Source organism: Anolis sagrei, chromosome 4 (assembly GCF_037176765.1).
Source record: "Anolis sagrei isolate rAnoSag1 chromosome 4, rAnoSag1.mat, whole genome shotgun sequence".
Taxonomy (NCBI): domain Eukaryota; kingdom Metazoa; phylum Chordata; class Lepidosauria; order Squamata; family Dactyloidae; genus Anolis; species Anolis sagrei.
This window is the reverse complement of record NC_090024.1, coordinates 232,773,524-232,797,028: the sequence shown is the minus strand read 5'-3', so window position 1 is coordinate 232,797,028 and position 23,505 is coordinate 232,773,524. Positions and strand designations below refer to the sequence as shown.

At 40.8% G+C, this 23,505-nt stretch overlaps 1 protein-coding gene across 3 annotated transcripts in view; it reads left to right on the top strand.

Moving 5' to 3' along the window:
* LAMA5 (laminin subunit alpha 5) overlaps positions 1–23,505 on the top strand; it is a 253,667-nt gene that overhangs the window by 97,997 nt on the left and 132,165 nt on the right. For all 3 annotated transcript variants that reach the window (XM_067468220.1, XM_067468219.1, XM_067468218.1), the window contains exons 3-6: positions 594–711; positions 12,291–12,409; positions 16,849–17,019; positions 19,085–19,182. In XM_067468220.1, the coding sequence (XP_067324321.1) occupies positions 594–711; positions 12,291–12,409; positions 16,849–17,019; positions 19,085–19,182 (506 nt within the window). The remainder of the gene's footprint in view (positions 1–593; positions 712–12,290; positions 12,410–16,848; positions 17,020–19,084; positions 19,183–23,505) is intronic.

Genomic DNA, 23,505 nt, shown 5'->3' with positions numbered 1-23,505 from the left:
GGTATATAGCTGGATTTTGTTCATGTCAGGAGCGACTTGAGAAACTGCAAGTTGTTTCTGGTGTGAGAAAATTGGCCATCTTCAAGGACGTTGCTTAGGGGATGCCCAGATATTTTTGATGCTTTACCTTCCTTGTGGGAGGCTTATCTCTTGTCCCTGAATGGAGAGCTGGAGCTGACAAAGGGAGCTCATCTGCACTCTCCCTGGATTCGAACCTTTGACCTGTCAGTCTTCAGTCTTGCTTGCGCAAGAGTTTAACCCATTGCACCAGTGGGAGCTCTTTTATAGCTGGATAATATAGTAGTGTATCAAGTGCAATACTGGAAAACTTCCCTTACTTAAAACCATGGAAATGTAATCAAATCCACAACTATATCAGAAACATGAAAAATGGAATGGGGAAGGAGAGAAGAGGGTTATCTGTATAACCTGCTTTTCATTCTTTATTAGCACAGGAACAAAAATCACAATAAGGGTCTTTGTATTCTGTGTCCCTGACACATTCATTCTTACAAATGGAGAGCCTTTTTGAATATATATGTTGTTGTTGTAAACTTTGGCTACATTAATCTTCCTTTCTCTTTCACTTACAGCTGTTCCATGTTGCCTATGTTTGGATCAAGTTTGCCAATTCCCCACGTCCGGACTTGTGGGTACTTGAGCGATCCACAGATTTTGGACTTACCTATGAACCTTGGCAATACTTTGCTTGTAAGTATGAGAGAAAAATACAACAAATGTAACAATTGAGAGTTCATATGCTGTGCCCAGCACCCACAATGTTCCTGAGTGATAATCTACATGGATATTGGTAAATCTTTATTATTGTGACTTTGCGCTTTACCATTCATGGCGGTTGGCCACTTAAAAACCTAATCTGAATAAACCATTAGCATTAGGCTTGGGAATTTCTGTTATGTTCATTATTCTGTTATGTTCATTATCACTGGCTGCCAGTTAGCCATTAGGCTGAGAATTGCGGTATATAAGCGAAGTAATAAATAAATAAATAAGCTTCCGAGCACAATTCAAAGTGCTGGTGTTAACCTATAAAGTCCTAAACAACTCCGGCCCAGTTTACCTGTCCGAACGTATTCTCCCCTATGAACCATCTAGATTGCTAAGATCGTCTGGAGGGGCCCTGCTCTCGGTCCCACCGGCCTCACAAGCGCGTCTGGTGGGAACGAGGGACAGGGCCTTCACGGTGGTGGCCCCTCCACTTTGGAACTCTCTCCCACTGGAGATCAGAACTGCCCCCTCCATCTTGACGTTCAGAAAACAGGTGAAAACTTGGCTATGGAGTTTGGCTTTCAACGAATGAGTCAATATTCTGTGACATGGATGGATGACGACGAATGACGAACAACGAATTTACTATGACGACTATGACGAATTTACTATGACATTGTAATTATGTGATTGCATTTTGCTATTTTAACGTTTTAGTTTAATATGCTATATGATGTTTTTAATGACTGTTTGTGATATTACTGTTGGAAACCGGCCCGAGTCCCTCAACAGAGGAGAGAAGACAAAATTGCTAAATAAATAAAATAAATAATAAATATTCACAGGGATCTTGTAGCACCTCAGATATTAACTGAGGAAAGATGTTAGTACCATATATTTTCATAGGCCTAAAGCAGGCATGGGCAAACTTGGGCCCTCCAGGTGTTTTGGACTTCAATTCCCACAATTCCTAACAGCCTCAGGCCCTTTCATTTTCCCCATCAACCGCTTAAGCGGATGAGTAGGAAAAGGAAGGGGCCTGAGGTTGTTAGGAATTGTGGGAGTTGCAGTCCCAAACACTTTGAGGGCCCAAGTTTGCCCATGCCTGACTTAGAGTTAATCTACATTGGCTGGTAAAACCATGACCACTTCAGAGCAGAAATGATCCAGACTGGCCCTAGAAATTGACATACATACCCTGACAAACCCATAGCTTTGGTGGGTTGGTGTCCACATGTTCCAGCCTTCACGCACAAAATTATTAAAAACATTTTGTATAAAATTATCTATATATCTATAAAACATAAATGAATGTTGTGTTTGGACCTGGATAAAGGTAAAGGCTTCCCCTTTCATCTCCGACTCTGGGGGATGGTGCTTATTTCCATTTCTAAGCCAACAGCCTGCATTGTCCATAGACACCTCCTTGGTCATGTGGCCGGCATGACTGCATGGAGCGCTGTTTACCTTCCCGCTGAGGCAGTACCTATTGATCTACTCACATTTGCATGTTTTTCAACTGGATGGCAGAAGCCGGGGCTGACAGCGGGAGCTCATTCCATCCCGCTGATTCAAACTGCCAACCAACTGTCAGCAAGTTCAGCAACTCAGTGGTTTAACCCATTGCACCACTGCAGCCTCTTATACTTGAAAATGTACCTGCTCTGACTTACAAACAAATTCAACTTAAGAATACACCTGCAGACTCTATCTTGTTTGGAACTTGAGGACTGCCTGTATTACAAAATCCTCCAAAATAAAAAAAAATCCCAAACATTTCTGGTCCCAAATTTTTCAGATAAGGGGTATGCAAAATGTAGTGGGATAGTTGGGTGCTAAGTGAAAAATGCTTTTCATGCTGATCACTATCACTTCCCAAAAGGCAGGTAATGATGGATGATGTTGTAAGACTGACCTTCAGTTGCACTGAAAAGGGTTTTTTTTTTCTTATCAGTTTATTTTTTTACTGGAAAGGTCTACAGAGACAATATTCTAAAACATCTGCAGTATAGAACTCCCCTTAGATGAGAAAAATGAAGTTATTTTTGCAGAAAGGAACAGGGCATGTATTCTGCTTCATGGGTTTGTCTGGGGCTTGATCTGAAAATATAGAACAGTCAAAATGTTCTTCAGCCTATTTCTAAACTTGAGTGAGTCAGAGAGGAAAATAGTTGTCATTGCTCACTTATTTGGTGTGCTCTGGATGTGAAGACTTTTATATATTTGCTCAGGGAAGTTATTTTATTGGTTTCTTCTGATATAGTAAGTGCCGGATATTCAATCTGTCCTGTCATAGTGCTGCAGATAAAGATTAGATCAATCTGCTGGATGTTTTCTGTGTAGTTTATTGTGGTCTATCAAATGTCTTTCCATTGGGTCCTGTTGTCTTCTTCAGCATTTCCTTTCCTCATTCCTCAATCTAAGCATTTACTGGATGGTTACCACTATAACAAAGTACTCTATACAAAAAGAGTAGGAATTGGAACGGTCAGTTCCATTGGGAAATGGTCAGAATGTCTTTGTTTATTGAATTTGTATACCATCTTTCTTCTGGAATGGGATCAAAGGCAGCTTTGTTCCTATGAACCTCTTTCCAATGTCCATTGGATTTATAAGGCATTAAGACTTCCTTATTCATAGGGGATACTGGTCCATAGTTACCTGAAATCATGGATATAACCTAATGTCATGAAATTTCCAGGCTTCCAATCCCAGTATATCAGAGTTACCATGGAGAGCTTAGAAATTCCTAGAAATTTGCTAGATCATCTGGCTTGACTCTTTGGTAACTTTTTGGGAAGCATTCTATCAGATTGTCTGGAACCTTAGTAAATTCTTAGAGAGATCATTTCCCCATGGGCAGGGTAAACAATACCATGGGTATGTGTTTCACAGTTATAGGGGTCTTGCTATAAATCTATGGCTAGTACTAAAGAAGCACTGCACAGCTGGAGCCAAGTGTAAAGGGTTTACACACATTTGACCAGCCTTGTTTGTAAGCACAAGTCAAGACCACAATTCAAGACCCATTCTTGAATTGTGTGAGGAACTGGATCTGACTTAACACTGAACATCAGAAGTGCTTGGAACACATCCAAATCACTGTGCAATGGGAGGGGCATTCATTTGCTATCCCTTCGCCATTGCATGCTCTGAAAGATGAAGAGAACTAGTCCCTGCAGATGTTCTTCAGCACTTCTCAAAATTCTCCCTCCTTCCTGTACTCCAAACATGTCATGCTTACTGTGGGTGAGCTTTGATTTGAGTTGTTGTAGGTTTTTTGAGTTATATGGCCATGTTCTAGAAGCATTCTCTCCTGACGTTTCATCTGCATCTATGGCAAGCATCCTCAGAGGTTGTGATCTATGCTTGCCATAGATGCAGGTGAAACATCAGGAGAGTATGCTTCTAGAACATGGCCATATAGCACAAAAACTCTACAACAACCCAGTGATTCCAGCCATGAAAGCCTTCGACAATACATTAAGTTAATGATTTTGTAGGCTCCTCTGGATCTGGCGGTCTCTGTTGCAACCTGTCTCGTAGCTGCTTATGAGTATTATGTCACGAGCAAATATAAAAATAATGTAGCTCTTTCACACCTGAGATGTTTTCTTCTTGAAGCTGAGGCCCCATCTACACTGCCATATAATGCAGTTTCAGAATGCAGATTAACTGCATTGAACTGGATTATATGGCAGTGTAGACTTATATAATCCAATTCAATGCAATTAAATTGCATTCTGAAACTGCATTACATGGCAGTGCAGATGAGGCCCAAGATTAACTGCTATTCCTATATCTAAATCAATCTTGGGGAACATATCACTCCCCATATCTTCAAACTCCCAACTCTCATTGTCCCTTATTATTAGCTAAGCTAGTTAGGTATGATTGGAGTTGCAGCCCAGCAACATCTGAAGTCCACCCATTCCCCTACCTTGATTTGAATGGAATAGTGGTTTTGCTATAAATCTATAGCTAGTATTGAAGAAGCACTGCACAGCTGGATTTGTTACATTGCTGAAGAAGCTACTATTTTAAAGTTCAGATAGCCTTTTGGAATCTGGATGTGTACTTCTAAATACCTCCTCCTCCCTTTGATTCAGAAGTGGCTTTTTGATTTACATAGATTCAAGAGTTGGGTGAGCTCCCATCTGTCAGCTCCAGCTTCTCATGCAGGGACACAAGATAAGCCTCCCACTGGATGGTAAAATATCTGGGCATCCCCTGGGCAATGTCCTTGCAGACGGCTGATTCTCTCACAGCAGAAGCAACTTGCAGTTTCTCAAGTAGCTTCTGACATGAAAAAAGTACCTTCCTGGCATCATTTTCCATTCTGTACTAGTTGTTTGACCAAGTTCTAGTGCTTTTTTTTCTCATCTTTCCGATCTGCTGCTTCCACACCAACAAAGCTGCTAGTTCAGAAATGCTTGTATGGCTTTAAGCCCAACTGTGTTGCTTTTTGGCAGAAACTTTTATCTAACTAGTTGGCAGTCCCAAGACCAATTTGGCGGTAACATCACTAGATCAACGTATTGTAGAACATGGGAAGAAGAGGTGAATATCTGAAGTCTCATTTTGTCGTTGTTTGTGGAGCCCTCTTGTCTTGGGAAAGGACACGCTTCCTATTTCCTGATGCCTAGACAAAGCCGATGATGAGACATTTCAGTCTGTCTTCTCTTTCTCTGGCATTTCTCTAGAAAATGAAATGTAAGGAAACTGAACACAAGGATTTAATTCCCAGTTTGAGCTGTCTTCTTGAAAAGAATCTGATGCTTAGTTTATCCTGAAGCGCTGGCTTGTTCTGCACATCTATCATGTAAAACACACAGAGAGTAGCCAAGTTACTCTGAACATGCCCCTCTAGGGAGCAAAAGCCGTAATTGCAAGAAGATGCGAGTTAAGCTTTGTGATGATCTTTTAAACAGAAAAACCTGGTTGAAAGAACTTTTGAAAAGGCTATACTGTGAATTTTCCCTATGGATGTGCTACCAGTCCTCACTTGTTCAACAACATGCATCTATGAGCCCATTAGTTTCTCTTCAAGGTCAGAAGAATCAGAAGCATCTTTCTCTTAACAATTTTCTAATAATAATAGATTTTTAATAAAAAAAATGCCTCACATAGTGTTCCTATTTTAAAACAACCTTGAAAAATAGCCTTATGTTCTCTGTGGCGGCTTTTTTATTGGTCTTGGTGCAGATTTATAGCTGCGATTCATTGCTTGGGTTTTGTTTAGCCACTACCTGAATGCTATGGCATTAGGACAATATCATAATAGCATAGACCAGCATTTCTCAACTTATGGAACAGGGCTCGGGGGGGGGGGGGTCATGAGGGGAGTGTCAGGAGGGTTGCCAAAGACCATCAGAAAACACAGTATTTTCTGTTGGTCATGGGGGGGTTCTGTGTGGGAAATTTGGCCCAATTCTGTCATTGGTAGGGTTCAGAATGCTCTTTGATTGTAGGTGGACTATAAAGTCCAGCAACTACCAACTCCCAAATGTCAAGGTGTATTTTCACCAAACTCCACTGGTGTTCACATTTGGGCATGTTGGGTATTTGTGCCAAGTTTGGTCCAGATCTATCATTGCTTGAGTCCACAGTGCTCTTTGGGTGTTGGTGAACTACAACTCCAAAACTCATGTTCAATGCCCACCAGACCCTTCCAGTATTTTCTGTTGGTCATGGAAGTTCTGTGTGCCAAGTTTCGTTCAATTCCATCATTTGTGGAGTTCAGAATGCTCTTTGATTGTAGGTTAACTATAAACCCCAGCAACTACAACTCCCAAATGATAAAATCATCCCCACCAAATTTGTGCCAAATTTGATCCAGTGAATGAAAATGCATCCTGGATATCAGATATTTACATTATGATTCATAACAGTAGCAAAATTGCAGTTATGAAGTAGCAACGAAGATAATTTTTTGGTTGAGGGTCACCACAACATAAGGAACTATATGAAGGGGTTGCAGCATGAGGAAGGTTGAGAAACACTGGGATAATACCATTATAGCATAGACAATGTGTATTTTTTATATACTTATAGATCAAGAGCCCTCTTTTCTGCTTGGCCTGCTTGTTGCTCTTATTCAGAAGGCTCCCTTGTCATTTCTGGAAATCCTTTCTAACAAGTACAGACTTCCCTTGCCATTGTATATGCTATTGCTGTGCATAATGTCTTATTTTCACATTACTGTTTAAAGCAAGTGTATTAACACTCAGCAGTTTATTAGGGGTTCCCAGCATGGTTCTCCCACTATGTTCCGTACCAGATATTTACACAGATATTCAAAGCATGGAATCCGATGCCCACAGTCATTTTCAAAGAACTGGCAAGATATGAGAGAATTGGGAGGGTAAGAGGATTTTTTGCCAGTAGCAGCCTGTAGGAAGGGGGTTTAATGGCAGGGCTTGCTTGAAATCTGGAATCATATTTTAGATTCCATGCCTGAAGCATGAAATCAGATTTATGGTGGGAATGGGAAAGATGATTTGCTAGAACTATAAGGATGAATTCACATTTTAGCAGTTAATTTCAGTGATATTGATGGTTTTGGTTGAAAAATCCAAAGAAGTTGACAGATATCTTTGTAGTTTGGAGGGGCACGTTATGCTCATGGTTTCTAGGCTTTGGTCTTCTAAACCATTTGAGGTTGGTAAACTGACTGGTTTGGAATGCCAAACAATATATTTATGTTCTTCAGTATATAAAGACATTAACAGTCTACCTCAATTCATCAAAACAGCATCTTTTCCAGCTGTGATGCATTCTGCCAAAACGTAATTTTGGAAAGACGAAGGTTACTCATCTGTGGAAAATCAGCACAGTGGCAGGCTGGTCTCTGTAACACTCAAAGGAAACCAGAACAAACTCAGTTATCATCCCAATCTGTGATGGGAGTGTGAAAATGACTTTATTCAGGAACACCCAAGAAGTTAAAAATGAAGAGTGGGTTGAAGCCACATGAAGGCTTCTCTCAACCCTTTTTCTGGGACTTAAAACACTACTTTTATATGGGAATAACAGGTCAAAATGCTCACTATGTTGTTGCATTGAATTTTAATCCAGATATTTGTGTTGCTGCCCTTACCAATAACATGTGTTGCCAGGCCCGTAGCCAGGATTTCGTTTCGGGGGGGGGGGGGGGGGGGGCTGAGTCTGAGTGAAAGAGGGTCTAGCCTAGCAAACCTTTTGTATCATTACCCCAATACCCTCATGCATATGGGATGTATTGAGTATGGTGATCAGATCATGATATGAATAAACATAACAGTTTAAATAATGCACCAGTAAGGCCTTTTCACGAACCACCATGAGAATTTCGGGGGGGGGGGGGGCTTAAGCCCCCCGAGCCCCCCCCCCCTCCCCCGGCTACATGCCTGTGTGTTGCATACCACCTAAAGCAGTGATTCTCAACCTGTGGGTCCACAGATGTTTTGGCCTTCAACTCCCAGAAATTATGAATTCTGGTAAACTGGCTGAGATTTCTAGGAGTTGTAGTTCAAAATATCTGGGGACCTACAGGTTGAGAACCACTGACCTAAAGGCTTGTAATAAGCTATTTGTTACTTTGGAGGATGCTATTAGATCAGTGAATCTTCACTCTATGATGTTATGAATGGTATGAAGACTCAAGAAATGCCAGGTTTTATCTTGCCAGGATCATCTACAGACCCAATATGCTAGTGGTCATGATGGGGAACTACAGCTGTTTTATTGCCTTTCCTACCAGTGTGTTCCCCACATAAATAGCTTGTAATTTCATAATCATAGTGAAGGATAGCTATCATTAGCTACAATCAAATATTTTGTTTGGATCTTTCTATAAAATCACCACATCTCCCAGTGAATGAGCCAGCATGGTGCAGTGGTTTGAGCACCTGAATATGGCTCTGAAGACTAGGATTCAAATCCCTGTTTGCCCATAGAAACCCATTGAGGCAGACCACACTCTCCCAACCTCAGATGAAGGCAATAGCAAACCCACTATGAACAAATATTGCCAAGAAAACAGTTTGATCTTATTTATTTATTTATTTACAGCCTTTATATTCCACCCTTCTCACAGAACACATACATGGCAAACATTCAATGCTATTAAACAGACAGGACAGACAACAGATAGAGGTGTTATGTTGGCATTTTTCTCAACTTTGGCATCCTGGAGGGTGTACTCAATTCCGGCCACAGGGAGGTGCTGTTACACCATCTTCTATGATAAAGAGCCCTTGATTACAGACTTCCTTTGATCACCGGCATTTTCTGGTATTTCTTTTATGGTGCCGTAAAAAACTTTCCCACTTAAAGTGGTGCCTAATTTCTCTACTCACATCTCACAGCTCTTTTCAAACTGCTTAGGTAGACAGTAAGCTGGGAAGAAGGTCGAATGCTCACCCCGACCTGGGCTTTGAACTGCCAACCTTTCAATTGGTAAGATCTATTGCTCCTGGTGATTAACCAGCTGTGCTAAAGCCCGGCCCTCTAGGGCACCTTTGGGTCTCCATACTATGGAAACTTGAAGGCACACAACAGCAACAAACACTTCCTGGGATAAAGGTTTGACTTTAGCTAGAGTTAATATATTCTGTCCCAAGTTCAATAAAAAAAACCAGAATTCCAGGGTAAGGAGCAATTTGTTAATTGAATCTCCCCCCCCCCCCCCTTGCTTACTATTATTCTGCAGTTGATAGGTAAAGCAATTCTGACTTAGTTTTTAGCTCTAGGCATTTTAGTCTGAAATATTGCAACCCTGATCATACCATGTGTAGCACCTTTCTGGAGAAAGTAAGCTAGTGATGTAGTTCAGATTATATGCAGTTATATTAACATTGACCTTTATCAGTTATAAGACTAAAGGACTTATCTTTTTTTCTTAAAAAAAAATTGAATGGTTACCGTATGTTTTAATTTATGGTTTCAGCAGTAAGCTGTTTGTATTTCTGTTGAACGGACTGTTGCAAAATGCAGAGCTGTGTTATGTCAGAGAATGACAAATTATTCAAGTATGTGAGATTTAACAGGAAGTTTTGGGATTCCTAAAGAAAGGATCACTCACCCTTTTAGGGGCAACACTGTACCACAGTGCCCTCTCTCTTACCTACTTTGCTAATGCGGGAATGCCAAACATGCATAAATTAGGGACCTTTGGCCTAAAGCTCTCTTGCAAATCAGTGTGGGCTGTATACTATGGGCCAAAACCAGATATAATCTTGGTTGGTTAGGAGTGATGAATATGTTGAAAAAATAGCTGTGGGGAAGGGTAAGATGTGGGCTGTGGTACATGAGGAGTAACGCTTCCCTGGGGGACTTCATTGTCATTGAGACTTTTTCTCTCAGGGCTAAACACAGCTCCAGCTAGAGATTTCCATCATGTATGTGTGGAAAGAAAACCTAAAGCCCTATAGTCACTTTCCTTATTCTATTCCTGCCTATCGTGCTTTTCATGAATGCAATGAGGCACGAAGAAGCATAATAAAATAGGTGGGTTGCTGTAGGTTTTTTCGGGCTATATGGCCATGGTCTAGAGGCATTTTCTCCTGACATTTCGCCTGCATCTATGGCAAGCATCCTCAGAGGTAGTGAGGTCACTAATAAAATAGTTTTCCAGTTAATAATTTGGAAAGGGACTGTGATGGTTGCATCCAACATTTGAAGATGAAAGGTGGGTGTAGTTCCAGGTGGACTGTGAACACGTAACTGTCACTATTCCCTTAGCTTATAGCAGTGGTTCCCAGCATTTTTTGAACCAGGGACCACTTCGACCAACACCACTCTCCAACATTAGTACCAAAAGGGTTACAAATCAGTTTTTGGTCAACTTTAGATTTGGTTTGGAAAATTGCATTGGATAGACCACATCAGCTCTAGTTTCTGATACAGAGCATATGCCATTCAGTAGTTGCCATCTGCTTGCCCACAGAAAACCATATTTAATAATCTAGAGCTGATGTGTTCTATCCAATGCGATTTTCTGAATCAGCACCCCAAATCACCCCAAGAACAGGCCTAAAAATGAAGACACCAAGGCACCTCTGCTTCCAGGCACCACATGAAATGGCTATGCTCACGGGAAAGGAAGAAAGAGGAGAAGCAGCTGTAGTCAGAATGCTTGCTGTTTTACCTTTCGTGGGTAGTCAGCCTCTCCCCTCCCAACATCCCCATTGCCTCAGCACTATAAAGGGTTTTGCAAGACCAATTGTTCTTGTTGCAATGGTGTAGTAATGGTGAGGTCACTCACAGATCATATTTTAGTTCTTGAGGACTACCGGTGGTCCACAGACCACAGTTTGGGAACCTCTGCTATATAGCAACCTAGCATAGCTTTTCTTGTGTGTGTGTTTGTGCCTTGAATTCACCTGACAACTTGACAGTGATCCTTGTGGATTTCATGGGATTTTCTTATGCAAGGGATACTCAAAGGGGAAATATAGTTTGGCAGGAGTCATATATTAATAGAGTTGGAAGAAAGGACAAAGGTCATATAGTCAAATTCCATTCTGCCATGGAGGAATACCCATCAAAGCACTCCCTACAAAGAGCTCTCTAGCTTCTGTTTGAAAAAATCCAAAGAAGGAGACTTCATATCACTCTGCGGCAGCATATTCTTCTGTCAAACCACGCTTACCATCAGAAAGTTCTTCCCAATATTCAGGTGGGATTTTGTAAAAGTATGGGAATTCATTTCCTTCTACAGCTGCTTTTGGACTCAAAACTGCAGGGACATTTAGGGATATTAAGGATCCCAGCAGTAGATCTGTGTGGGTTCTGCATTCTCCCATTTCAGATATTGAGAAAGATATAACACGTCCAAGTACTTCTCTTAAGCATTGCAGGTGCATGTTTTTCAGCATTCCAGCTCATGGTTGTTTCATGAAGAGTTATTGTTGCACTTAAACCCTTACAAAATATGTCACATTAAGAACAAAAACAGTCTGGAGTGCAACATTTTCATCCTCCCTCTGTGCAGCCTATTTGTATTTCTGGCATTCACACTCTACTGTACTGCCATGGCTAACAGTCAAATTAGAACTAAGGATGTCCCTTTGACTCTATCCTCAGCCATTATCTCACTAGGTGGCCTTCACGGTTCAGTAAACCCTCCATATTTGCAAGTTTGACGGCTGGATTTGATTATTCACGCATTTGAATAAAATGTTATCTTAAGGAATCTTTAGGCCATCTGTCAGGGGTGATTTGAATGCAATATTCCTGCTTCTTGGCAGGGGGTTGGACTGGATGACCCATGAGGTCTCTTCCAACTCTTTGATTCTATGATTCTATGATAGAAATTGACCATAGAGCCAAGCTGGAGATCTATAAGTTCCTAGAGATATTTATACATGGTTATTCACTTTTGTGGCATTTCTGTGCCCCACAAGGAAGAAAATAATACTGACTCGACTTTACAGGTATTGTAAGGATTGTCTTGATATAAATACATGAAGCATTTTCCAATATTCAACAACATTATATAAATGCAAAGTATTATTTCATGTAAAGCAGGAGTCACATTTCCAGGATATGCAACTTTTTGTCTCTTTTATGTTTCATAGCTTCCAAGAGAGACTGTATAGAGAAATTTGGCCCAAAGACTATAGAACGGATTACCAAAGACGATGATGCCATTTGCACCACTGAATACTCTCGCATTGTTCCCCTGGAGAATGGAGAGGTGAGCTCTTTGGTTTTTGTTTGCTCTGTGTTTCAAATGACTTGTCTGGATTTTGTCATTGATTTTATTAGATACGATGTTCTTTAACAGGAATGATATGTTTGGTTTTTTATGGATTTTGCCATTCTGGCTTTTGAGGGCCCTTCCACACAGTCCTATATCTCAGAATATCATGGCAAGAAATCCCACATTATCTGAGTCAGGACTCAGGGCCCTTCTACACATCCCTATATTCCAGAATATCAATGCAGAAAGTCCCACATTATTTGAGTGTGGACTCAGATAACCCAATTGTGGGATTTTCTGCCTTGATATTCTGGGATATTCTAGGACTGTGTGGAAGGGCCCTAAGCCCACTCTCAGATAATGTGGGATTTCCTGCCTTGATATTCTGAGATATAGGGCTGTGTGGAAGGGCCCTGAGAGTACAGTGTGGAATTTCAATAGAAGTGTGGAATCTGAATCTTGATTCAGATTCTTCCTGTTTGTATGATAACCATGGACAAACCATTTCCCATTTACAAAATGGGGTATTATTGTGTGTGTATGCCCTTCCACACAGTCTTATATCCCATAATCAAGACAGACCCAGACAACCCAGTTTAAAACAAATATTGTGAAATTTTCTGCCTTGATATTCTGGGATATAGGGCTGTGTGGAGGAGCCCTGTGTGTGTATGTTACTGGAATGAAGACTGAAAAGTAGCTAATGAGAGGGATTGAGGAGAGAGAGAATGAGAATAAGGGAATGTCATGAAGTCTTGAGCTAGATCAGTGTTTCTCAAATTGTGCTCTTCCAGGTGTTTTGGACTCTCAGAAATCTCAGCCATCTTAGTAGCCATTAGGAATTGCGGGGGCTGAAGTCCAAAATACTTGGAGGAGCACAGTTTGGGAAACACTGAACTACAATACTGGAAAGGTAGAGAGGCAGCATTGTGCAATGATTTGAATGCTGGACTATGAATCTGGAGACAAGGCTTCAATTCCATGAAAGCCTACTGGGTGACCTTGGGTGAGTCACAAACTCTCAGCCCCGATGGCGCAGTGGGTTAAACCCTTGTGCCGGCAGGACTGAAGACCGACAGGTCGCAGGTTGGAATCCGGGGAGAGGCGGATGAGCTACCTCTATCAGCTCCAGCTCCTCATGTGGGGACATGAGAGAAGCCTCCCACCAGGATAATGGGAAAAAAATCAAATCATCCGGGCATCCCCTGGGCAACGTCCTTGCAATTCTCTCACACCAGAAGTGAGTTGCAGTTCCTCAAGTCGCTACTGACACGACAAAAAAAAAAAAAAGCCCCAGAAATCCCTGTGATAGGTTGGCTATAGGTAATCATGTCAGGAACTTCTAGAAGACACACAACAACAACAGTAACAGAACATCTATAAACTACTCGTAGTTCCACCAAACTTTTGGCTTCTAAGCCTTTTTCACACATTTGCTTTGGTGGTTCAAACCATTGTATATCTACAGCTGCAGGAGGTAGCTACATTTAAAGACAGAAATATGAGGCTTTTTAGATTCCAAATTTTGTACCATCCACTTCCATCCATGTGCAAAGGAATATGTGAAACAGAAGATAAATCTTACAGTGATATGCTTTTCCCTTAGGAGACAAAGCAAGGTTTTGCCCTTTGGAGCCCAGTGAACTTTGCATATTTAAACATTTTTAAAGTTATCTAAAGCTAATAGCAGGCTGTGGGATGTTGCGCCTGGGAAACACGGGTGCATCCTGTTGCTAAATTCTGTTATAATCTTGAGTCATGCTGGCGGAACTGTTCCAGCTGCGCCGATACTGTGTTCCAGCAGATGAACTCTGCTGGGATTGTTAAAGGGTTGCAGTGGGGTGTAAAACAGTTTATTCAACCACAGGCATGCTTATTCAGAAATCAAATGCTCTGTTTAGGGCAGGAAAGGAGAGACTTTTAGAAATAGAACTAACATCTGCAAACTGAAAGAAATACAATTATTTGATTAATTTCCCAAAGTAAATTCCCCATATTTTGCTGAGCTACTCCTGTTTTAATTGACTTTGCAGTTTCCTACATCTGTGAAAAGGTCTGTTAAATTGAAAAGGAAACAGTAAGATTTTAAGCAATTTGAACCCCTATCGCTTCAAAAATAAATTCTTGGTGTGGTTGCTTATTATGTGTTATTTCATAGTCAGACAAGGACAGCCCTGTGATAAGCTTCCATTTTAGTTTCATCTATTTTAATTGCCGTGGTAGCAGAGAACCTCTCCAGGTGCTGTGTTATCTTCACGTGTCATTCATAAGCCAAGGGGAAAGGAGTTTCCATGATTTATGCTTCCATGTTTCAGGGCATTGACTCGCTTTCTCATGATGTTCTCAGCACACCATCAAAAAGAACTCAGCCTCTGTCTTTTGTTATGTCTAGCAAAGCTGACGAAAGCCATAATGGCAAGCATGAACCATTGTTTTAGCTCACCAAAAGTCTAGGACTGTGTGAGTCTTTACCCCGTAACACAGCAAATTATGCCAAAATAACTCCTGAACAACACACAAACACACATGGTTGCTCTGTGCTCACCACTTATTTATCCCAAGATTGTCATGGCACTATATGTTTTCCTAAATGAAAAAATGCTCACAGGAAGACATTCAGTATTGTACTTAAATTGGACATGACTTGTATTAAGTCGGTATATGGTGATAAAATGGCTCCCCCTGGTAGTGCTGCAGTTTAAACCACTGAGCTGCTGAACTTGCTATCCGAAAGGTTGACGGTTCAAATCTGAAGCAGGGTGAGCTCCCGCTGTTAGCCCCAGCATCTACCAACCTAGTAGTTCAAAAACATGCAAATGTGAGTGGATCAGTAAGTACCATTCTGGTGGGAAGGTAATGGCACTCCATTCAGTCATGCTGGCCACATGACCTTGGAGGTGTCTACGGATAACAGCCATTTTTTTGGCTTAGAAATGGAGATGAGCATCACCCCCAGAGTTGGACATGACTAGACTTAATGTCAGGGGAAACCTTTATTTTTACTATGGTGCTAAAATAGATCCTAGAAAAGCAGTACATTGGGTTGAGTCCAGGCTATGTTAGTTGAACTTAGTTTCTACTAAAATCAATGAGAAAGAAAGAACCAAAAGAAATATGTTGACCAGCTACAGCTTAAGCAGCTGGGGGGGGGGGGGGGGGGGGGGCTGAGGATGTTAGGAATTGTGCAAGTTGGAGTCCAAAACACCTGGAGGCTGTAGTCCAAAATGTCAAGTTCCATTTGTTTCAATGAGAACAAATTTCAACTTATAGTCAGAGACAGACTCCTTAACGTTTAATGGCAGACTGTAGCTCAGGCATGGGCAAACTTTGGCCCTCCAGGTGTTTTGGACTCCAACTTGCACAATTCTTAACATCCTCAGGCCCCTTCTTTTTCCCCCTCTGCTACTTAAGCTGTAGCTAGTCAACATATTTTCTTTTGGTTCTTTCTGTGTCTAAATCAGAATAATCATCATGTAAACAACGACTGAGCTTGGATGTGAGGAACACTTCACATTCCAACTGAGGGATAAATCCAAAGCATGAACTTGAGTAAGTTATTATCTTCAGCTTGCTGGGAAAATGGCAGGAGGAATGAGATTATTTTTTTTTGTCATGTCAGGAGCGACTTGAGAAACTGCAAGTTGCTTCTGGTGTGAGAGAATTGACCGTCTGCAAAGACGTTGCTTAGGGGATGTCTGGATGTTTTTGATGTTTTATGATCCTTGTGGGAGGCTTCTCTCATATCCCTGCATGAGGAGCTGGAGCTGATAGAGGGAGCTCATCTGCTCTCTCTCCGGATTCGAACCTGTGACCTGTTGGTCTTCAGTCCTGCCGGCACAAGGGTTTAACCCACTGTGCCACCAGAGGCTCCAGGAATAAGATGTGGAAATATTATACCTACTATGAGTATATTTACTCAGAAATAAATTGAAATGGATTAGAAAAATAAATGGGAAGTAGATGCAGAAGAGCATTGCTCAGTTGCTGCAGGGAAACATTTCTCCAGCTAGAGGAGATATGATAGCCATGTATAAATATGTGAGAGGAAGCCACAGGGAGGAGGGAGCAAGCTTGTTTTCTGCTTCCCTGGAGACTAGGATGCAGAACAATGGCTTCAAACTACAAGAGAGGAGATTCCATCTGAACATGAGGAAGAACTTCCTGACTGTGAGAGCCGTTCAGCAGTGGAACTCTCTGCCCCAGAGTGTGGTGGGGGCTCCTTCTTTGGAAGCTTTTAAACAGGCTGGATGGCCATCTGTCCGGGGTGATTTGAATGCAATATTCCTGCTTCTTGGCAGGGGGTTGGACTGGATGGCCCATGAGGTCTCTTCCAACTCTTTGATTCTATGATTCTATGATTCAATGATTCTAGAGTAATATGGAACTTCTGTCCACTTGAAAAAAATGTTCTAACTTTATTTGTTCTCCTGTAGATTGTTGTCTCCTTGGTGAATGGACGTCCAGGAGCCATGAACTTCTCCTATTCCCCTCTCCTGAGGAATTTCACCAAAGCCACTAACATCCGATTGCGTTTCCTGAGGACCAATACTTTACTTGGCCATTTAATGGGAAAGGCACTAAGAGATCCTACTGTGACCAGGAGGGTAAGATGCTTCTATACTTCTCTTGACTATCCATCTCATTACTGGTGTGCGAGCAGTAGCTTTTGGAAGCAGCTGAGAAATGAATAAACTTATGTGACCATTTGCCTTGGAAGGATGCCATGCTTGCTTTGCAAGGCAGGAAACCATGAATGCCTTCAGGCCTTTATAAATCTCTGATTAGGCCTGATGGGAAGCTGTTTGTCAATGCTGTTATCAGATTAGATTTATTAATGTCATTTTCTGTTTAAAAGGCTCTATTGTTCAAAAAATAGATCTCAAGAATAAGAGTGAATGCATTGGCAACCAGAGTGGACTAGAAAATGCATTCTTGAATGACTTGGATTTAATAATAATAATAATAATAATAATAATAATAATAATGAGACAAGAAGCAACTGGAAAATCTTGCACGATATGAGGACTGCAAAAACTCTGGCACAAGCTAGTCAAGTGGTCCCAATGCTGATTGGCACACTGGGTACAGTGCCTAAAGACCTTGGCTTGCACTTAAAAACAATAAGAGCTGACAAAATTACCATCTGTCAGCTGCAAAAGGCCATCCTATTCGGATCTGCACACATTATTCACTGATACATCACATAGTCCTTGACACTTGGGAAGTGTCCAACATGTGATCAAATACAAAGGCCAGCATAGTGATTCTGTTTGCTGTGTACTAATCTTGCTGTGTATCTAACAACAACAACAACAACAACAACACTTTATTTATATTCTGCCTTTTTCCCTGAGGGGACTCAGAGCAGATTACAGCATATAAACAGACACAGGCAAACATTCATTGTCTTGTTACAATGAACTACAATGACACACAACTACACAGACAAAGACAAAGTCTTCTCCTTTCATTTCTGGCTCTGGATGCAATGCTCATCTCCGGCTCGGGGGGAGGCACTCATTTCTATTTCCAAACTGAGTAGCCTGCATTGTCCATAGACACCTCTTGGTCGTGTGGCCAGCATGATTACATGGAACATCTTTTTGCCATTCCTGCCGAGGCAGTACCTATTGATCTACTCACATTTCCATGTTTTTGAAGTGCTAGGTTGGCAGAAGCTAGGGCTAACAATGGGAGCTCACCCTATCCCACAGATTTGAACTCTCGACCTTCAGATCAGTGGTTCAGCAGCACAAGGGTTTAACCCATTGCGCCACCCACGGCCCCATCATAAGCTATTAAATCAGTGGTTCTCAACCTGGGGTCCCCAGATGTTTTTGGCCTTCAACTCCCAGAAATCCTAACAGCTGGTAAACTGGCTGGGATTTCTGGGAGTTGTAGGCCAAAAACATCTGGGGACCCCAGGTTGAGAACCACTGTACTAAATCATATGCTACTAATTTCCATATAGCAGTGAATATGTAATGTAATATGTAACATGTATAAGTACATCTCGTACCACTGCAATAATATCTTGATGTGCTTAAGGTGGAAGTGAAGGATATCAATTAATGGGAATTTTGAACACTTGTTCTTTCTGCCTAAATCCCAGTGTGAAAAGAGTCAGGGTGCAGAAAGTTATTTCACTAAAGAGAATGATTTTATTTAAGAAATATTTTATTGAAATTGTAAAGAGGGTTTTTTAAAATTTCCCTATGATCTCTGTTTAGCAATTGCCTGCTATCAATATGCTGGCATCCTCAATGTCCACAATGCTTTGTGATGTCATTCCCAAGTTGCATTGTGACAATGCTGTTACAACTACAGTTGCCAAGTCATTGTAAATCCTCAGTCTTAGCCCCCATCAAGCATGGAGAAAGTCCTGACGTCACCCCACTCTGTCTATAGAAGATTTTTTCCCCTTCAGAATATTTCCCTTGAAATATTTTAGAATAGAGCTCCTATTCTGTCTAGAAGATGATGAGGAAGGAATTGAAATTGAAATACAAAAGATCTGAAGGGCACCTGATTGCAGAAGGCTGCCTTTTTGGATGAGTCAACTGTAAAGCTGAAACTATTTAGCTGGAATTGGTTGGTTTGTTCTTATTCTGCTGTAAGTGGAGAATACCTGGACATTTTATTAAGTGAAATCATTTTCTGATCTTCTAGTATTACTATAGTATCAAGGATATCAGCATTGGAGGACGGTGTGTATGCCATGGTCATGCGGACGTCTGTGACGCCAAGGACCCTTCAGACCCTTACAGGTAAGAATTCGGTATAAATATATAAATAAATACAAAATATTATGAAAAATAGTTGTAAGCAGATTACACTTAAAGCAAGTTGACATTTTAATATTGGGTACTGTGCTCAGGAAGATGGAACTAGATTCTAGCTTTCCACTGAAATCTGAATGAAGATGATTGCTCACCTACTATTGAAATGTGTTTCAAGTCAAATCACTTACTACTTCATCACATTAGAGAATGAACCCACTTTAAATTCAGTTGCTGCCTCCTGCAAAATTCTGGGGTTTGCAGTTAAGGGAGGAGCTTTTAAGAGCCTCGCTAAACTACAAATCCCAGAATTATGCAGAAGACAAAAAACGGATTTAAAGTGGATTCATTCTCTAGTGTGATGAGGTCTTTAAACCACAGATTATGTAGTCCTCTATATGTGGTGGACTGCAATTCCCAACATGCTGAAAAGGGCAAGGGGAGTGCACAGTGCCCACCCTGAATTGAAATAACAAATCACTTCGTAATCTTTGTAATTTTCCATAAGAAAGAGTAAAGACTGTTGTCTTAGCCTTTCCATGCAAGTTGGATAAAGAAAACGTGCCAGTTGCAGTGTAGGATGATTCGGCTCATTGTCGACCCCAGTTCTGAACCTTGGAGAATTTGTTTAATTTTGTGTAAAGACATAGATTCCATGGCAAAATGCTATTAGGGTAGTCACAGTGACTGTCCAGAGGAAAAGTAACGATTTGGCATATGATTACCATCTTGACCTTTCTGAGCATATATTTATGACATATCAGTCCTCTTAAGTTATTTATGATATGATTAACTGTGTTTTGGCATTTCAAAATTCCATGCCATGAAGATTGCCTGTTTGATCTAGAACAAAACAATTTTCCTTCACTTTATGGCCATGTTCTAGAGGCATTTTCTCCTGACATTTCGCCTGCATCTATGGCAAGCATCTACCTCTGAGGATGCTTGCGATAGATGCAGGTGAAACATCAGGAGAAAATGCCTCTAGAACATGGCCATATAGCCCGGAAAAACCTACAACAACCCAGTGATTCCGGCCATGAAAGCCTTCGACAATACATTAATTTTCCTTCAGTTTCAAATTTTTCATTAATAACTATTGCAATCTGAGATCTGTTGAGGAGGCCCTCCTTTCGGTTCCACCTCTGACTCAAGTGCGGTTGGTGGAGACGAGAGAGAAGGCCTTCTCGGTGGTGGCTCCCTGGCTTAGGAATGCCCTCCCAAGTGAGATTAGGTTACCCCCAACTCTCCAAGCCTTCTGTACACAGTTGAAGACATGGCTGTTTAGACAAGCTTTTGACCATGTTTAGAAACCCTTAATGGACATATCCAAGGACCTAGAGATCATTTCACTGTGCACTTTATGAGACTGATATTGATTGCAGTCGTTTTATATCTGCAGCTATTGTTGCATTTTATTGATCTTATGTTGGTTGTTATTGCTTTTGCGTTATTATCATTGAATTTTTGCATTTTGTGTCTTTGCAACTTTAAGTGCTTTGTGAGCTATCCCAAGTCCCTCCGGGAGATGGTGGCAGGGTATTAATAAAGTTTTATTATTTATTATTGTTTATTATTGTATCCATGGTTACATTTTTTTCCTCCTCTACCATGATCATCCTTGTCTCTCATTTATAACCTGTCTTTTCCTCAAACATGGGACACAAAGTAGCTTTTGTTTCTTTGGTCTTTCATTAGCATTTGTCTTCTTAGTGAGAGAGAAAAATAACATTTCAATTACCTGCTTTTGTTTTCTAAACATTACTTGGCCTTTCATCCACATTTGACTTTTTAGTGAGAGAGAAAATAACATTTTAATTACCTGCTTTTGTTTTCTAAACATTACTTCTTAGACAGGAGTAGCAAACATATGGCTGGAAATAAGACTCTTTGAACTAAGTGAGACTTACTCTTAGGTAGATATACCTAGGATTGTGCTGATACTGCCTAGAACTGTTGCAAAAATTGTCTAGATTTGCACAGTATCGTTTTCTAGGGGGGAAAGTAGAGCAGGTTTTGCAAGAGTACCATCAACAGTTTTCTGGAGATATTTTTAATTCTCATAATATCTAATCACAAAACTTTAAAGCTTGTGATTAAGCTGAAACTAAGCCAAGTCTTACCTCCTGGAAGCTCAGAAATGCAACTGGGCTTCAGTCCCTGGCCCTTGTCATGTCTGGATTTCTAGACACTCTTATAAGAGACTGCTCATATCTCTGAACCCTTAAATTTACAAGAGATAACAAGAAAAGAAAATGTTGACTTCTTCCTTATGTTTGGAAAATATGAGTGAGGGACTGATTTTCCTTTAGGTGCTGATCAGAATTCCCCTCCTTGCTCCACTTCCCGCAAAACAGTAGGAGTTTTGCTCTCCTTTCTGCTTCTTATATAAACAGCTGTCTGATATCTATTTAGGTATTTCGTTTAATATCATGTGTCTAGATTGTGAAAGGCACAGTAGTTCATGACATGTCGAAAGCGGCAGCCATACACCGTCAGAACTCAGGACTGTTTAGTCATAGGTATTGCCAACTCATTTATTTGGTTTATAGCAGACTAAACATCATTTGCAGCAGAAGAGATTGGGCCATTTCCTCTCTCCTTTTTGGGCAGGAGTAAGGGGAAGTAAAACATTCTCATAGGTTATGCTTTTTAAAAAATGGAACACTTCTTAAATCTAGTAAGCTTCTCAAGCTATAAGGGAACAGGAATGGCATTGTTGATCTCAAGTGAAGTACCCCAGAATGACGAGATGGTGATGTGAACAGTGTAGCCATTTCTAAATAAGAAGCAATCCAACTGTTTAGACAAGTCCAAAATGTGGGCAAAGTCCAGAGCTTCACAGAACTTCATTAAGACAGGACATGGCCATATTAAGGCAAATTGATCCTGTGCGTCATGTGAATGCCACATAATCCGTTCATCCCAGAGCCAACTCATTTGTTCCATGTAGGTGGACCCTGTGTTTCCATGGTCTATAAAACTTCATTGTTGGAGTCAATGGAAACAAACAACACTCAGATCAAAGATACTTATATTCTGGAAGCGGCACATAAAACCAAATTGTAGGACCTATTTTGTAGATTTCTCAATGCCAGACAAAGTAACTCTGAAATATAGCTACTTACTTCTAACAGTGACATCTGAAGTATTGATCATTTTATTTATTTTTTAGTAATATGTTCCTCCTTGGGGATCATGTTGGCTAGAATATACATATAGCCTAGATCAAGGATTTCCTAACATTTAAAGTGGAGGCCAGTTCGCAGAACCTATGACTGTTGGGGAGGACAGGCTTTAATTGTGTCCAGGTGTGCGCATGCTGTGCATGCATAGGGCATGTCTGTATCAAGTGTTGGCTATGCCACACACCCACCACTGCGCGCACACACTTACCACCACTGCTCACACTCACTTTCCACACTCACTTGCCCTAACTGCACACCTACCGTCACTCACAGTCACTTATAACTGCCACACAAAATAAATGGACTGCTGATGCGATTTGAGTGTGTGAGCGCATGACAGCAGTGGCGGGGGCTGAGAAAAAGACCTTAGTGTTAGGATTTTGTTAGGGAAAGCTACCCAAAAATAAGCAGAGCATCCAAAATCATAAACAGGATACTTTCGTTGCGCATTTAGCTCAGAGCAAGCAGAGGATGATGTGCTGTTGGTTGTGGCTGTAAAAGAATTAAGAGCTTAGGCAGGCAAAGATACAGAGTCCAATCTTAAAAATCACAAAAGGTTTGTTTACAATAATAAGAACTAACCGTATTTCTTTAATAGTTAAAGAACTGGATCTGAGCTACTCTATAACCCATCTCTTCTAAGGTTTCAAAGAGCGGGAAAAACACCAGCTATTACATCTCTCCTGACACACAAGCAGAGAGAAATCTCAATACACACAGTACACAAAGATGGAAAAAGAGAAGTCAAAGTAAAGGCTTGCAGTAGAAAAGTATCAATTCTACACAACCAGTCATGTTTAAAATGTCCTTTTATGGTGAATTGTGCAATTGATTTTATGCTTAATTATATGCTGTTTGATTTATGATTTGGTTTATGTATGTAAGGCATTGAATTTTGCCATTATTTTTGTAAACAATTTGAGTCCCCCTAGGGATGAGAAAAGCAGTATATAAATACTGCAAATTAATTAATTAATGAGAGCAGAAACAAAGAAGAAATAGATACATTCCAACTGTCATACAGGAGAAATGGGAGAAGGGAAACCCTCAGCCTATTTTAATTGAACTAACTTGTTACTCACTGAGGATTTGAAACTTGAGCAGTATGGTGTTGAATCCCAAC